General features: G+C 39.7%; 1 protein-coding gene across 5 annotated transcripts in view; it reads right to left on the reverse strand.

The window, feature by feature from the left end:
• Positions 1 to 17054, reverse strand: part of pcsk5b (proprotein convertase subtilisin/kexin type 5b) — an 85874-nt gene that overhangs the window by 34626 nt on the left and 34194 nt on the right. Inside the window, exons 12-21 of one of the 5 annotated variants that reach the window (XM_071204379.1) lie at positions 16386 to 16574; positions 15691 to 15827; positions 15061 to 15189; positions 14695 to 14797; positions 11247 to 11440; positions 8967 to 9051; positions 6025 to 6128; positions 5771 to 5909; positions 4336 to 4451; positions 825 to 3013 (exon numbers count right to left, since the gene is read on the reverse strand). In XM_071204379.1, coding sequence (XP_071060480.1) covers positions 2907 to 3013; positions 4336 to 4451; positions 5771 to 5909; positions 6025 to 6128; positions 8967 to 9051; positions 11247 to 11440; positions 14695 to 14797; positions 15061 to 15189; positions 15691 to 15827; positions 16386 to 16574 — 1303 coding nt within the window. In that variant the 3' untranslated portion in view covers positions 825 to 2906. Of the gene's footprint in view, positions 1 to 824; positions 3023 to 4335; positions 4452 to 5770; positions 5910 to 6024; positions 6129 to 8966; positions 9052 to 11246; positions 11441 to 14694; positions 14798 to 15060; positions 15190 to 15690; positions 15828 to 16385; positions 16575 to 17054 lie in introns of those variants that run through there. The other 4 variants (XM_034090516.2, XM_034090517.1, XM_071204380.1 and 1 more) reach the window with 4 other exon arrangements.

Raw genomic sequence — 17054 nt, forward strand, 5'->3', positions numbered from 1 at the left:
ATTTCAGTTATGCCAACTATTCAGTAACCCAATGCCTTGGTCAAGGGGAATGTCAGGATTATTACCTAATAATTCCTTTTGGGATGGGACAAAACAGACATACTGATGAACATGGAGCCACAGTACAGCCCGCGCGGCGCAGGAGTTACAGCAGGATGAACTAAGATTTCTCATGGCTGCCCACATGATTCAAATGCCAGGAGACTCCAAATGAGCTCTGGTGAAAACTCAAGCCATGACAAGAAGTGACTTCGTAATTAACAAATGAGAAAAAAAGAATAAGGACAGGGGAAAAAACATGACTGGTAGGAATCCCAGAGAATTGTGAGGGATTAATCAAATAAATTAGAACAATAATTTAGGGTTTACCACACAAACTCCGTCATTGAAAATGTGTCTATCAATCTAGATACTGGTCACAGTTGTATTGGAATATCCTATATACTGTAAGTGTATCAAGACTAGCATTGACAAATGTATTTTGGGTTAAACTGCAATTACTCTGGGAAGTTGTTATCCATTTCCTCAAACAAGGCTGATTTTGGCCTTGGAGTTCTTTCTTCAAAATATGATTTGTACGATATTAAAAGCTGCAGTATTGAAAGAAAAGATAATGCAGAAAAGGGTTAGCAAATCTAAGTGCTGCACCTATAATGAAGCAGCAGCACCTGCTACTGCTAATTTCAATAATGATATTACCATTCATGGTCATTTGTAAAATAAAATAAAACGGGAAGGGAGAGGTTGAACAAAAATACTTAAGGATGATTTAAACAGATTAAAACTCTGAAACATAATCAATGAAAAATAAAAATAAAAACATGAACAGATTAAACATTTTAATAAGAATACTTAAGTAAAAAAAAAATGATTTTCAAAACTAGGACTTTGAGTAACATTAATAATGCATTGTCACAGATATGTCACAGGTACACAATAAGAACAGCTTTTATACGAGGGGCGTGTGTGTGTGCCTCTACTACCACACAATCTAAAGTCAATTCAAGTCATCTTAAACAATGACCAGGAATAAGTTTTTGTTAACCAAACAGGGGAGTCATCAATCTTTATTACAAATCATCAAGAACCATAACCAGTTGACAGTACAACAATTCATCTAATACTGTAAATGCTCAAGCTGCGGGTATGAAAACCCACAGAAATAGAATAAGAATCTTAAACATTATAATTGCGGCTCTTTATTAGAAACCAGCACCACCAGAATAACCTTTGAGTTTCACCAGGTAAGGTCCGGAGACAGACAGAAGGGAAACAGACAGTCTGCCGACCTCAGCACATCTACAGTTTTAGCTCAATATGATTCAACATTTCAGGCACACGATGCAGTCAGTACACTTTCGGTTAAAATGTAAATACAAACAAAATGATTTACTCAATGTTTATTTTCAGATTTCTCGTGGGTTGACTGAAGCCAAATGTGTTTCCATATTGAACATTTCGCAAAATCCAATTTCTAAAATAACACAGCAAAACGGTCACAGCTCTGGTTTGCACCTCAGTCTGTGTGTCAGAGACCTTACCTGCACATGAAACATGGTAACGACAGAATATTTCCTGTGCCGTTTATTGACCTTCTTTGTTGAAAGTGTAGAGCAAAACTCGTTGATATGAATTGCCATTATATGGAATGACGAATAGTAGAAACTTCTAAAACTCTATTTTATTTGAGAACAGTAACATGTAGGGATGCACCGATATACAGATCAAATATTACTATTGGACAAAATTCCCTTTTATGGGGGTTACATATGGCATCTGGGAAATCAAACAGACATATAAAACAATTGCAGTTCCCTGTAACAAATACGAGTTATATTTTAATTATTATATCCAGTGACAACAAAGTAATGATGGAGCTTCAAATTGTTCTGTCACAGTAATGGATGGCATCAATACTCAGTTTTGGGCAAATGTAAGAATCCAGGATCTGCATCATGAGTGAAAAATAGGCATCTGTGCATCCCTCGTACCACAAATTCATTATAACTCACTGCAGCGTTTCCTTCCCTGCAGAAAACTCCGGAAGGAATGACTATCGACTCGTCTTGTAGTACCTCTGGAATGAATCAATGCTGTCTGGGCTTACATTAAGAATTAATGGCATTCACTAACGCACACCAATAAAGACAAACACACACACTTTTCAAGGGCAGTTTGATGATTTTAAATAAACAAAATGAGGTGGTGATTTTGGTTAACGAGACATTGTTGCATCGAATTTCAAGTGGTGTCCGAGTTCATGTTTATTAGAGTATGTGTGAGCTACATATTCATCTGTCTGTGTGTGTTTGTCTTCCCACTCCTACACAGCCAAAGTCAGCCCAGACAGACATTATTTTCACATTACCGAGTTAGCTTCTTTTTTTTTTCTTTGACATATATTTACAGGCAGAAAAACCAGAGCCTTTCCTACTGTATATTCACTTCCCATCTGTTTACCGTTAACACGGGAAAGATAGGAGGAAAAAAAGAGCCAAAAAAACTGCACACAGATGTATTCAGACACTAAGTGGCTCCTGTTTTAAGCTATGCTTCCTACACTGGCAAAAAATAGAAGGTTCAATTATTTTGGCATCGATGCTTTGGTCACAAAATACCGACACTTTTATTATTTTGTTTGTTTTCACTTTTGTTTTCATTTGCTCGTTTGTTCTTGAAATAAGTCCCAGTCATTTTACACCCTGACCACGTGTGTGTGTGTCCCAGTACAGAAAAAGGTAGGTTTGTTGTAGTCCTGCCATCGCACCTCCGATGCAGTCCCTTTAAGAGGCACAGATTCTCTTATAAATTATGTGACTGTGAATGAGTGGGCAGGGGGGTTTGACAAGGAGGGGTGCCCCCTTTGCCCCCACTGCACTCCCTTTACGCCCAGTGAGTACGTCCCGTCAGCCCTTCTGCGAACACGTTCTGCAGCACAGCTGCTGCAGCACTTTCCTCTGGCAGAGATTGTTCTTTTTAACGAGCACACAGAAACTACCTTCCGCCCAAGATTCTTCATTTGCTTTCCCCAGACCAGGAAGAAGAGATAAGAAGGAGGTAGAGGGAAAACATGCACACACATATACAAATGCATGTGGAAACACACAAAAAAAACACACAGGGGAGAACCATTAGAAATGGTTGAATGGCAGGCAGAGCCGTATGATTGGTCAGGTGACAGGAAGAGTTTGTTCATCCAATCACAGGTGATGTTCATCGAGGTGGAAAAGTATTGTTGTCCAGCGGGGTGATTGTATCCACGTCGAGAGAGAGGTAAACATGATCAAATTTGGGATTTGGGAGAACAGAGAAAAAGAGAGAAAAAAAACAAACGTCACAAGATTAGCAAATTGAAGATTTTCACAACTTGTGTAATAAAGAAATCTTAAAGTGGACCACCAGTCTTTAAATGCTTAAAGTCAATTATTTCATTTATTAGCAGCACTGAAACATACCGCTTTGGTTTAGAAAGGTCGGAAACAGACTGGGTGTGCACTTTAAGTACTCATCATTAACAGAAAGGTCACACATTTTCCTCCTCAGAGCTTTCTGGCCATGGGTTCATTTGAAGTTAAAGGTCATGACTAGAGCAGCAAGTCGCACACTGTAGTAGAAGCCTTATAATTAGACCATCACCTCAGCCAGTTAGTGAGAAGCAGGAAGATTTAGGCTTAAAGATCTGTAAGCCAAACATGCATTATTCGGAACTGAAAGAAGGGAAAGAAATAGTTGAGTGAAATAAAGAAGGAGAAAGTAAATGCCTCAAGAAATGTGTCAGCCTATGCAGTCTGACTTTATCAGTAAATAACGGGAAGAGTGTTAGTTTGTGTTGCAATAAAACAACAAGAATGTGAGTGTGTCTTCCCAGAGAGATGTTACATTAGTATATTTGCAAAAGACATTAAGTTAAAGAGCAAAGCAAGATCAGTCCACCCTTTGCCTCGAAACAGTTTGATGCAAGGAGTTAGTGCGATGCTCAAATAAATGTAAAAAAGGTGAATGCTTCGCAGTTGCTCAATAATTATACCTTCTGCTTTCATTTACATACCCTTTGGGTCATTACTTAATTGAATCTGGAGATGCAAATTTGTCTTGGGGAGATTTCAGATGTAAAACTTTGGCTCTTTGATTAGGATTGTTCAGACCAAAATGTGTGTACTTCTTCGAACATTCTCTGTCTCTGTCCATTCAATAATCTAACTGCTACAAGACCTTACATGTTATCTCCAGACCATAGTAATGTATTGTGAAAATGCACTGCCTGTGAGAGGCAATGCAACAGGTATAAAGAAACACTTTGAGGTCATGTTGTAGCTAAGAAAGCTGACAACTCACCATCTTTGCAGATGGTGCTGACCACACAGGCTCCTGCCTCCAGATTGTATCCACTGACACAGCTGCTGCAGTTCCTCTCCCCGGGCCCCAGGCACTCGTAGCAGCTATGGTCACACCTGTCCATGGTTGTATGAAGAATGAGTTACTGTATGTCAAAGTCTATGCAGCACTATGCTGTACTCGCATATCCTCTTTGAAATGAGAACTGTTTTTTAAGAATAATCGACTATCTTTCACTAGTTTTTGCCTATAGTTGTCTAATGTCATTCCTTTTGTCCCTGCAGAGCTTTCACATGTCTAATCTGCTTCTTTCCAATAAATGCCCAAAAAACGAAACAATTAAACATATCATGTTTGTCCTGGTGTACATCATAACTTGGAAGTGGATAAATAGTCAACCTACAAAAGAGCGGATCAACACGCATATAGAAAATCCAAATTAAATGCTATGTTGGATTTACTTTAACATGACCTCTGCACAAAACTCAACACCATCTGCTTTATTCATCTAAGCTTTTCATTTATAAACGGTAGTTCAGTGTGTGTTGGTGGGTAGCTTCTACAAAGGACTGAAAGCAAATAATCCTTTAGAAGCAAAGGGTCAATTAAGGCAACAAAAAGCTATCCTATTAAGCGTGAAAATGGGTTTTTATCAAAACGATTTAAGCAGGAGGGAACTAACAGCAAATTAAGCAATGTAAAAGGTCAAGTATGCAATAAATAGGTTGAGGTGGGAGAGAGAAAACAGGGAGGCAAGTTCACTCAAGGAAAGATAAGCAAAGCCGACAAGATGTCTGCCTGTGTGGAGGAGGTGGACTGTGGGTGGGATAGGAGGCAAAGCCGTCATCACACAGGAATATGAGCAGGTTAGCACGGTGAGGGGTGACGCAACATGACTCACAGCTTTAAGATGAAATCAAGGGGCAGCTCAGCTTGTTTTAATAACATCAATTAATCATTCAAACAATGAGAATCCAGTTCCTCAGATGAACATGCAACCATGTGTTAATATCAACTTAATGTTAAGGGGATTAAGTACAAATGCCATATGCAGAGAATGTTTTGAAATGTGCCGACTGAGGACAAACAGATGACAGGATAGAAAAATATCTGAAACATGAAGCATCACTAATATTGTGCAGATAGATGAGCTCATTATGGGGTGAAATAGTCTCAATGATACGGATCATACCGTTTATCCTGCCGTTTTATTATTTCCTCACAGGTGTTGGACTTCACTTCAGAAAATGTTCTACTTTTATCAGTAATTATAAATATGAGCACATATCTAAAGCAACCTCTGCATGAAAATATGTTCCTGGCACTGTAGAGAGAAAATATAATGCTAAAAGAAGTTATTTGCACTGATGTCCTTGTCTATCTTTGCTGACCCATCTGCAGGGTCACTGAGGTGTTGGCAGGTGTGCTGACTTACTTCTTACAGGACCTCTGCAGCTGCCCGCTGTCTGAGGTCTGCTCTGACAGGTAGTACCCAGTGCTGCACGTCAACACACACCGCCAGTCCTCCAGTAAGTAGCCCTCGGCACACTTACTGCACGCCTCTATACCTGTGCCTGGAAAACACAGAGAACCACTTCAGAAATCTTGTTTCAAGTATTCATCATGTCTGCTAAACAACAAAAGAGCCCGCTGACCTAAATGATAAATATAAATTGTATGACTTCCTACCTGCGCAGGTGGCACATGCCCGATGACAGGGCTCACAAGTCCTCCTGTGGCCGTTGTAATAAGTCCCCGGGTCACAGGTCATCTGACACTTGTTTCCTTGAAGGCTTAAGAGAGAAATAAAAACAAATTGACATTAAAATCCTAAATGTAGTAAGTAAAAGTTATAAATGTATCATTAATAAGCAACATACATTCCATACAGGCGGCAGGTGAGTTTCAAAAAAGTAAACATTTGTGAAAACACTTTAAAGTTTCCCCACCAGTTTTAAAACAGTCAAAGTTTGCCTGTTAAAAGCCAGCAGATACAGAGCCATTCTCTTTCTGGGCAAGTATTTAGGAAGAAGAAAAAGACTTTCAGCAACATTAAATACACGTGGGCGTTCACAGCAGCTGGCCTTGGTCCTTTTAGCAGGTTTATAACTTCTGCAAGACTCAATTGTCTTTAAAAAGGGAATTTGTTGTTATGAATAGTATATACAGAGATTAACATACATATAGAAATATATTTGATCAGATGTAGAGGTCAGTTAGGAAGTAGATTTGGAGGATATTTAGTCGGCTCTCTGAAGTCACATTGAGGACAGGTTGGTGAGCTTGACGCACTAAACTGAAAAACAGCTGGTCTGTGTTAGCTAACGTTTCCCAGAAACAATCTCGTCTGTTCCTCTCTTCGGCTCCTAACTGACCATGAATGGGAGACTGTGTGTGTGTGTGTGTGTGTGTGTGTGTGTGTGTGTGTGTGTGTGTGTGTGTGTGTGTGTGTGTGTGTGTGTGTGTGTGTGGTGTGTGTGTGTGTGTGTGTGTGTGTGTGTGTGTGTGTGTGTGTGTGTGTGTGTGTGTGTGTGTGTGTGTGTGTGTGTGTGTGTGTGTGTGTGTGTGTGTGTGTGTGTGTGTGTGTGTGTGTGTGTGTGTGTGTGTGTCTTTCTGTGGTCTCACTGGCATTAAGAGGAAATTATGGCTTACAAGTGTCCCCACCTCCACCTCTGGCTACCCTGAACACTGAAAGCCGAGTTCAAAACCGCAATATGTTTTAAGCGCTTCACAAGTGTTTCCTTCATGACCTATCAGGAATTCCAGCACTTTGAAACGCCCTATTCTTTGTCAGGTCAAGTGTAGTGGTGCGGTTTTGGAGAGGCTGCTGCAGAAGAGAACATAAAATGAACTGCAACATGTCTGGGTAACTGAAATGCTTACAGTATATCAGAGGTTCTTCAGAGTGAGGACCACAACTTAAAACAGCTCCACTTCTTGTGGGTCTCCGCATGATACGAGTATATGCAGGCTTTTAAAAAGGCCTCGGTCACAGGGTGAAACTCTGTTTACCCAACACAAGGTCCCAAGTGGGACGCATTTGGGAAGCCCTGTGTCACCGGTTCATTCTGCGACCCTAAACCACAGGGCAGATGTGCTCAAATTAGCAACACTGTCTTCCTGCTGCGTTAGAGAGGATGAACACAAAAGGTTTTTATCCTGAAACCACAACACTGATATCTAAGGCAAGGTAAGGCTATTTATATAGCACCTTTCAACACAAGGCAATTCAAGGTGCTTTACAAAAATGAAAGACATTCAGACAAGGCATTTAAAATCAGTAAAAGATAATAAAAGAAACATTAAAAGAAAAAATACATGAATAAAAAGTACATGAATAAAAAGTGACAGTGCAGTTTAAGATATGAATAGTTCACACAGAAGTTCCACTTTACTGATGAACACAACAGCTCAGTTTCAATTAAAAGCAGCGACAAAAAGAAAAGTCTTCAGCCTGGATTTAAAAGTAGTCAGAGTTGCAGCGGACCTGCAGGTTTCTGGGAGTTTGTTCCAGATGTTTGGAGCATAATAACTGAACGCTGCTTTACCATGTTTAGTTCTGACTCTGGGGACAGAAAGCTGACCAGTCCCTGATGACCTGAGAGATCTGGATGGTTCATCATTTAGCAGGAGGGCAGAAATGTATTTTGGGCCTAAACCATTCAGTGCTTTATAAACCAGCAGCAGTATTTTGAAATCTATTCTTTGACACACAGGAAGCCAGTGTAAAGACTTCAGAACAGGAGTGATGTGATCCACTCTCTTAGTGTTAGTGAGGACTCGAGCAGCGGCGTTCTGAATCAGCTGCAGCTTTCTAATACATTATTTAGTGAGACCTGCAAAGACACCATTACAGTAGTCCAGTCTACTGAAGATAAAAGCATGGACAAGTTTTTCCAAATCCTGCTGTGACATTAGTCTTTTAATCCTAGATATATTCTTTAGGTGATAGTAGGCTGATTTAGTAACTGTTTTAATGTGACTGTTGAAACTCAGGTCAGAGTCCATGACTACACCTAGATTTCTGGCTTTATCTGTTGGTTTGAACATTGCAGACTGAAGCTCAGCGCTAACTTTTATACGTTCTGCCTTGGCTCCAAAAACCTCAGTGTTTGAATTGGAACATCGTCTCCTGGTGAAATGGTTATGTAAATGTGTGTGTCATCCGCATAGCTATGGTACCTTATTTTGTTGTTTTTCATTAACTGAGCCAGTGAAGCCAAATTAATACCAGAAGTCAAAACCTGGGCTATTTGTGCTCGTGTGACAGAAGACTGACTGTCTTCATATGATTAATACCAGCAGGTCTTGTAGCAACTGGCTCTCAGTTAGATTTCATTTGAAAGGCTTTTTCCTGGACAGCACACCACAGACACATGGACACAGAAACATTATTTCTGAAACTTGATTTTAATGTGATTGCAGCATTTCTAACCATACCGTTGATTTTAATGTGATTGCAGCATTTCTAACCATACCGTTAGTATGGCGTTTCTAAGGTGTATAATCCAAAGTTAGGTAGCAGCAGACACAGCCAGACTTAAATCACTTTCTGTCAAGACACTCAAACGATCAACTCTATAAACTCTTTTTAGTGTGACTTGGGAGGTGCTCAGCGGTCTTTAACTCACCTCATCCCAGGTTTACATTCTGTGCAGATATTGAAGGAAGTGCACTTCTTACAGTTCTCTGGACATCTTCTGCAAATGTTGGAATCTGAAAGAGACCATCATAAACAGTGAGTAATAGGAACCAGAAGTCTGGCTGCATTTGAGATTAACAAAGGGAGCGGTGGAAGAAGACAACGGTGAAGGAAAGGAAATGTCAAAAGGCTCGAGCTGCAGGGATGAAAAGTACATTGTAGTGTTGGTGAGGGAGGAGAGGAATATAGATGAATATTTCAAAAGGCAGACTCATGGCAATGAAACGCTTTGACACAGTACACATGGATACTGATGAAGATTTCTAAATAAGAATTGTGTATAAGGTGATTTATTATTCCTAGGGAAGCTATTGAGTAGACTGTACTATTAATCAAGACTGATTTCTAGATTTCCAAAAAGCATTGCATGACATCCTTTTGGTTTTGTTTGGGAAGTCTTATGATCAGAACTAAGTGGATATTCAGGAATCTGAAAAGCATTAAAGGGAGGAGGAAGCATTTGGACAGGTCACAGACAGATTGATGTGAAAAGAAAAAGGCAATTTCGCTTTAGCTTTCAAGAGAACTGGAGGTAAAGAAAATAGCTGAAACGATGAGTTTATTATTAAAGTTAATAAAAAAAGATTAAACTAAAATGCGTCAACAATTTTCAGTCTTTATAGAAATTCAAAACAGTTTAGCTTCAGGGCCGAAGGTTGAATATCTTTGGATTTAAGACAGTTGGTTAAACAACACAAGCAAATCTAAAAACTCCAGCTATGGCAGTGGGACTGTTAGTGATTTAAAATGGACTTTTAACACAATACTTACAATACAATAATTTTCATTCTGTTGATACCACACACAACATATTGCTTACATTACATTTTCATTCATTAGTCTGGCATATCCTTAATAAGAGTATTTTGACCTGTAATCAAATCATTACATGGAAGTGTCCATGCGTTGACAAAAGGCAGGAATTCACCTCGGCTTGCTGTCGGACTAACAAAGAGAACATAAACTCCTTTAACACAACGCGGTGCTCCGCAGTGAAAACATTTCAAAAGAAAAAATATTCACTACATCTTGGCCCGTTGAAATGTTTTGATTGAACTTGGACTGGATCACATCAGATCTGCTGCCAGAGACTGTACGCTGCCAGGACTTACACCGTTTTGGCTGCCAACCAACATACATAATTATAAGATATACATAGTTTCAGTCTCTCATTTCTGCTTTACTCTCGGCCAGGCTGGCCTACGTCTTCAACATAAGACAAACCAGTAAGTATATACCAGCAGTAGACACTGAATGTAAACCCCTACTGCACTACTGTTTATTATAAACCCGAAAACAAGCTGACTTCTCGTGAACATTTCACTATGGATAAAAAGGTTTTATCCTGACTTATTCCACTTTTGAATAAATCTACAAGCAGAAACTTTTCAGTCCCGTTTGGTTCAGCAAGTGCATGATAATAAACAACTGGCTAGACATAACGTCAAGCTCACAGATGTTTCTATAAGTCCAGTTTGTTTACAGCAGTGCCAGTTACAGGACTACAGTTAGAGTACGTTGTTATTCTAATTAATTATGAACTTCACAACTACTTGAGAATTGTATTCATTGGCAGCAAAAACAAATCATTGATGGTGGAATGCGCTCCCCATTGACATCAGGACAGCAGATAGCTTACACACCTTCCGGCGCAGACTGAAAACTCATCTCTTTCGACTCCACTTCGAGCGATAGAATGACTAACAAAGAACTGCTAACAGAGCACTTATATACTAATAAAGGACTGGCTTATCTAAAGCCAGTTGAGTAGCACTTGAAATGATTGGCTCTATAAAACCTGATGTACTTATATGATTCTGTTTTCCTCAAGGTTGTGTCTTCCTGGTCGAATGTACTTATTGTAAGTCGCTTTGGATAAAAGCGTCAGCTAAATGCAATGTAATGTAATGTAATTGATGCTTTGAGTGATCATGGGCTGAGCCTGATTTTTGGTTGGAGGAGGCATTTTGTTGCAGCATCTCCAGAACTATTACGTTTTGTTAAGTCTACATGTTTGTTTATGAACTACAAGAAAACAGATGCAGTGAGAAAAGAAGACGGCTTATTAAATCCCCAAATGGGAACAAGGAAAGATGACTGAGGAGTTTTGGGAATATCTTTTGGGCTGCATGATGTGCCATCAGGTGTGCATTAACTAGTTGAGAAGGTGTGTACATTGTGGAGCCAGTTGGGCCAGCAGGGAACTTACCAAGGTCGAGGTAGAAGCCGTCACCGCAGCTGGCGACACATGTGTTGAAGCCCTCGTTGAGGTGGAAACCAGTCCTGCATGTGGTGCACTGGTCGCTACGGCTACCAACGCAGGTCTCACACAACGAGGAGCACTTCTTGCAGCGCTTCCTGTCATCACGGAAAAAGCCACTGGGGCACTCTGACACACACATCCTGGAGAGGGGGATTGGAGGGACAGAAAATGATGAGCACGAGGTGAAAGAAAGCGTGAAAAGAGGCAAAAGAGGAACACAAATTATATATTATGTATTTCTTATAAATATATTCAGTTTATGCTGTGCAACATAATAAAAACCAAATCATACTCAATGTTCCAAGATTAACACTCGCTATCACGCAGCTCAGTTTTATGTTAGCAGGCACAAAATGCAAAACATTATATCAGACAAAAAACATGAGCCCCTTGAGTAAGGGTATTATGAGCATTGTGTATTCTGTGCGATGATAAATATACGTTTAAGTGAAATATCATTTTATAGCACTGAAGCATAGTTATTTTTTTCACGCACTGTAAACCACAACTACTTTTTAATGTCCCAATAGCACATAATGAGTTAGGACAAGCAGAAGTAGAGGGACAAAGTGCGTGCCGGTGCTATATGGCGAACAGGTGTAACATCTGCTGGATAACTTCACAGCCCTCCGTCACCCCCTCATTTCAGCCTGAGGCTCCCTTCTAAGGTGAAAAAGACTCCAGAATCCCACACACACACACACACACACACACACACACACACACACACACACACACACACACACACACACACACACACACACACACACACACACACACACACACACACACACACACACACACACACACACACACACACACACACACACACACACACACACACACACACACACACACACACACACACACACACACACACACACACACACACACACACACACACACACACACACACACACACACACACACACACACACACACCTTAAGCCTTGTTCACATACTGCAGACTTTTCTGCCAAGAAACACACACTGCATGTGTGAAACGAATAAGCCGCATGTGCACGTATAAACTGCCATGCGTTTGTCCAGCTTCAGTACCGTTTCTCTGCTGTGCTGAAATGACTATTTAACTAATAAAGATTGTAAAAACACTTTAATGCACCGCCTACACCAAGGACACCACTAAATGTGAGAACAACTTTAAACTGAATGTTCCTGAGCACACTGTCAGCAGATGGAAGTGGTTGAGACCTTGAAACCGTACAGACAGGACATTGTGGTAAAAGACATTTAAACAGAACATTTCACGTTTTGTTTTTCAACATTCATTATTTTTGTATTTATTGCCAAGATATTTGAATGTAGCCGTTTCTTTTCTATAGGGCAAGAAACACAAGCAGTCAGGGAAACACCAGGTTTGTAAGTCACTTTTGGTGAAGGTGAAATTAAAAGTGTTTGTTAGATTTCATGCCAATAAAGCAGTGATCAATACATTGAAATGAATTGATACTTAAATATATATTCCAATACATGCGCCTAAAGACAGTCCTCAGTATGCTTTCCTGCTAAGAAGTCTACACGTCATAACTTCATTTACACGGAATGTGTTACGTTTTAAATTTTAAAAAACACCTGCATGTACAAATACAGAAAGGTCCAACCTACATAGTTTCAAGGAGCCACACAACTTTGAGTGAGTCTAGACCTTCAAACACATGTAGGGATGTAATTAACATTAAACACCACCACCATCCCTCCTCCTTCCTCCCACCACTCCCCCAATCTTTATTCATCAATTGCTCCCTGTGGTGGCAGAAAAGGGCAGCACACCTCTAAAGTGTGCTAATGATAAGGCAGCGCCTCAGCTCACACATTCTCCTGCACCTGCATCTGTTGTCCTTTTATTAGTGCAGAGACCCGCCGACAAAGGCAATTACAACAGACTTTGATCCTAATGGGATCCTAAGGGCACACCTACACACACACATACAAAGACATTCAAGGTCCCACACACAGACACTTACACAACTGTTAAAAAGGGGGATGGGAGATACTGATTGTAACATGACTGAAAGGAAACCGCAGTTATCAGACTGAAAAGGTCAAATAATCAGGTCGCCACCTGCGCTGTTTTCTTAACCTTTTTCACATTAAGCTCAACAAACAACAGGGGCAAGCAGTGTCCTTTATGGTGGCAAAGGGGACGTCTAAATTATCCTGAGCAAGGGAGTTCTTCAAAGAGGTTTTATTTTGTGACTTTCTAAACTTCAGAACAAAAGCTACAACTAACACATGGCATAAGGTCATGTAGTTGTGACACATAAAAGAAAAATGGTACCGGGCATTGACTTGGTGCCTTTGACATGTTGGCTCCTACTGTGGAAACTCTTAAAAAGCAGCACAGGACCCAACTGTTTACACATTGTTTCTCTGCTTTATGTTTTACAAATTTGAGCATTTGCCACCTTGCTGTTCAACAGCATCAGAAAGGTTGCTTGCTTGTTGCGTTTCCTACTCTTCATAGAACCATCTACTGTATATCCACATAATTACCCGAGTATGTTTATTTTGTATCAACATGTCAAGAAGACTTATGAATTTTGTTACATAGAAAAACATGCAAAGTTTCATTTGAAATTAAGATGATTAATCAGTTCATGTTGTTACCCAAAAGCATGAACAAACTGAAAAACAGCTTTTAGCTGATTAAATCCAGTTGGATTTGGTATGCAAAGACTCTTTCACTTTCTGACTGAGACCCTCGGCTAATATTGATCCCTTTCTTCATGTGCCTGTCTCTGAACTCCACATTCTTTAAAACAATCAAGAGAACAACAAGAATATGTTTAATAACCGTATGAGCCAGATGTTTCTTCTATCTGAAGCATCGTAGCTCAGGTTCCCTTTTTAATTTAATAGAGGACAATTGGATCTGGTGAAGTCCACAGAGAAATAGCTTTTATATTTTAATGTATTCTTTGAGGATCTATAGACTGTCTATAAACATGAGGGAGTCCAAATGTAGGAATAACACTTAAATGTTGCTATCCATAAACTACATATGTACATATGTACATTAAGTGCATTGATTCACTCCTTCACTTAATTCACACTTTATATACGCGAGTACACAACCTTACCATACGATGGATAGTCAATTTAACCTGGTAACACTTGAGGTGTTTGATGTTACACGAATATAAAATGGTTATGTTGTATCTTGAAACCATTTAAAGAAAATACTACAAAATAACATCAACATTTTTTTGTTGTTTCTTGTTTTAATGTGGAGTTTTTTAAGTTTTTATGTCATAAAAAAAGGTGTTTTTATTACAATAAACGTTCATGTTGTAACGTGATACAGATCCATTTTCGGCATGGCAGCAATATACAGTCATAATGTCTTAATTGATATCAAGTTGATATTACTGACCTGGTGTTGTTCTTGAACTTGAGGAAGTAGTGGAGGCAGTTGATGCAGTTATGGGGTCCAGGACCTTCACAGCCGTTCTCGTTGCATTCAGAGTCACAGGGGCCTGCAGGAAAATACACGTTACCAACAGCGTAAAAAGACCATGAATGTAAGGTTTTACAGTCTAATAAATCTTGGTCCATATTATCTTAACAGAATTATTGATTACATTATATTGCACATTTTTAAATACCCTTATTCCTTTCTGTGGCAGTATAACCTGCCATCATTGTGACCGGACATTAAAAACACAGCTTCCATAGACTCATGTTACTTTGTGATGCTGCTACTGTGGCGCCACTGTCTGTGTACAGATTTATCACGTACCGATGTACTCCTCTGTGAGCTCCTCCTCGGTGGGCCCCACCATCTCTGCGGAGCGGGTCTTGTCGCTGCGCAGAGAGTACGGGTGCACAGATGTGCCGTACAGCACCAGGGACCACTCCTTCAGCTTGCCTGAGGAAACAGAATCTTTGTAAGAGTCTCGGACACAGATCCACTTTAGTCCATCAAGCAGCTGAATTTGATATTTGATGTGAATATTTAATACAGAGAGTTGTTTTAAAAAAACAACAACAACTGATCTTGCGATCATCTAGTTTCCGTTCCGTTATGTCAATTTGGGGACAGCAGGTCAGCCATCTTTAACCTTTTTCTAATTTCCTTTATATTTTCAGCTACCCCAAGTAGATTACATTATATTAAACAGTTTATAATACACGAGAGAACTACGCAGAAGTGACATGGGAGGATGGTGACCCACGTAACAGCTTGTTACTCTCCATTTGAGACTTTATTATGCTGTTATTGGTGGGTCATTTGAGCCGTTAAGTTCACTGCCTCCAGAGAAACATGTGTGCTCGTGCTTCTCCTACACTATTTACACTATGTCTTTCAATTCAATCATATAAAAAAAAATTATATTTTATGACAAAGAAAAGAGCACCGATGTCATACCAGGCACTTTCTGGCTGCGGAGTTGAGAAGGTGAATCGTAGATCTCTAGGACCCAGTCGCCGGCCGCCTTCTCCCCCCAGCAGTGGGTGGTCATAAACTCCCAGTTCTTAAAACCCTCCATGGAGTGATCAAACAACCTGCACATCAAAACACATGCAGGCAAACACACACACACACAAAATCACACAAAAGATATCAGATGGGGAAACAGCTTAAGTACCACAAATACTTGAACAAACAATCTCAACCACTCAACCAACAGTGTCTAATGAGCCATGGGCAAACATTACATGACTGTGGTTTATTTGAGGCGAATAAGCCCAAGGTAATGTACAGCCAGACATACACTTAGAATCAAATTGCCTAAAAGTTACAACATTTTCACTCTTTCAGCACAGATAGCTATTCCACATTTTAATACAATAATGCTTATGTATTTAAATACAATAAAACACATCTAATTTAGCTTCTGTAAGTATTTTAAATTTAAAAAGCACCTTGACTAATTTGAACTCAAAGCAAATCATCTTTTCTCCCCTTACTTCTTTTTTTTTTTTTTTTTAAATATACCCAAACACTGGTTATTCTTTTTAAATATAACACATGGACATAAGATGATCATTTTTCTGGTGCATTGTCTTGCCTGTTTATGTGGTATTACAGTGCAGAGAAAATCTCACTATGCGTTTCTTTACCTGTTGGCGAGCAGCTGAGATTTGGTCCCTGAGGGTGAGGTCAGATTGATTGACAGGTCCCCACGGCGAGGGTGTGTGATTGTAATACGGACGACCACGTGCTCCAGGTAGATCACATGATGGTTGGGGTTGTCATTGCATCCGGTTGCCTTGTACACTGACCGAACAACATGCTCTGGTCGGATAGTTCTGCAGGAAGAGATGGGACCAAACATAAGACATGGGGAGAAAAAAACTGAAATATCCACAGTTTGGTATTTCTGGGAGAATTGAATGTTAAACATGTGATCAATGTAGTCTGAAATCAATTGTATTGATATGTCCACTGATGAAAACAAGAATGACACACCAAAATCAGCTCCATTGACAAAGGCTGGGGAAATCTATGGACAGTGAGAATCACTAGTACATTTCATTTTTAGCTAAAATCATCAGGGACAAATCACATAAGATACTCGGGAGAACTCTGATTACAATTCAGGATATATTAATCTTTCAAAATGAAATATTTTTTCCTTTTAAGTAAGTAATTTTTTGAAAAACAATTTGAAAAATTATTTTCACGTCGATTTATTTGCAGGTTCATTTATTGGTGATTGTTTGGTCTGTGAAATGTAAGAAAATGGTGAATGGTTCTCGAGTCCCAGGGTTTAGCTGCTGAAGTTAACT

The sequence above is a fragment of the Pseudochaenichthys georgianus genome, chromosome 9, assembly GCF_902827115.2.
Source record: "Pseudochaenichthys georgianus chromosome 9, fPseGeo1.2, whole genome shotgun sequence".
NCBI classification, from domain to species: domain Eukaryota; kingdom Metazoa; phylum Chordata; class Actinopteri; order Perciformes; family Channichthyidae; genus Pseudochaenichthys; species Pseudochaenichthys georgianus.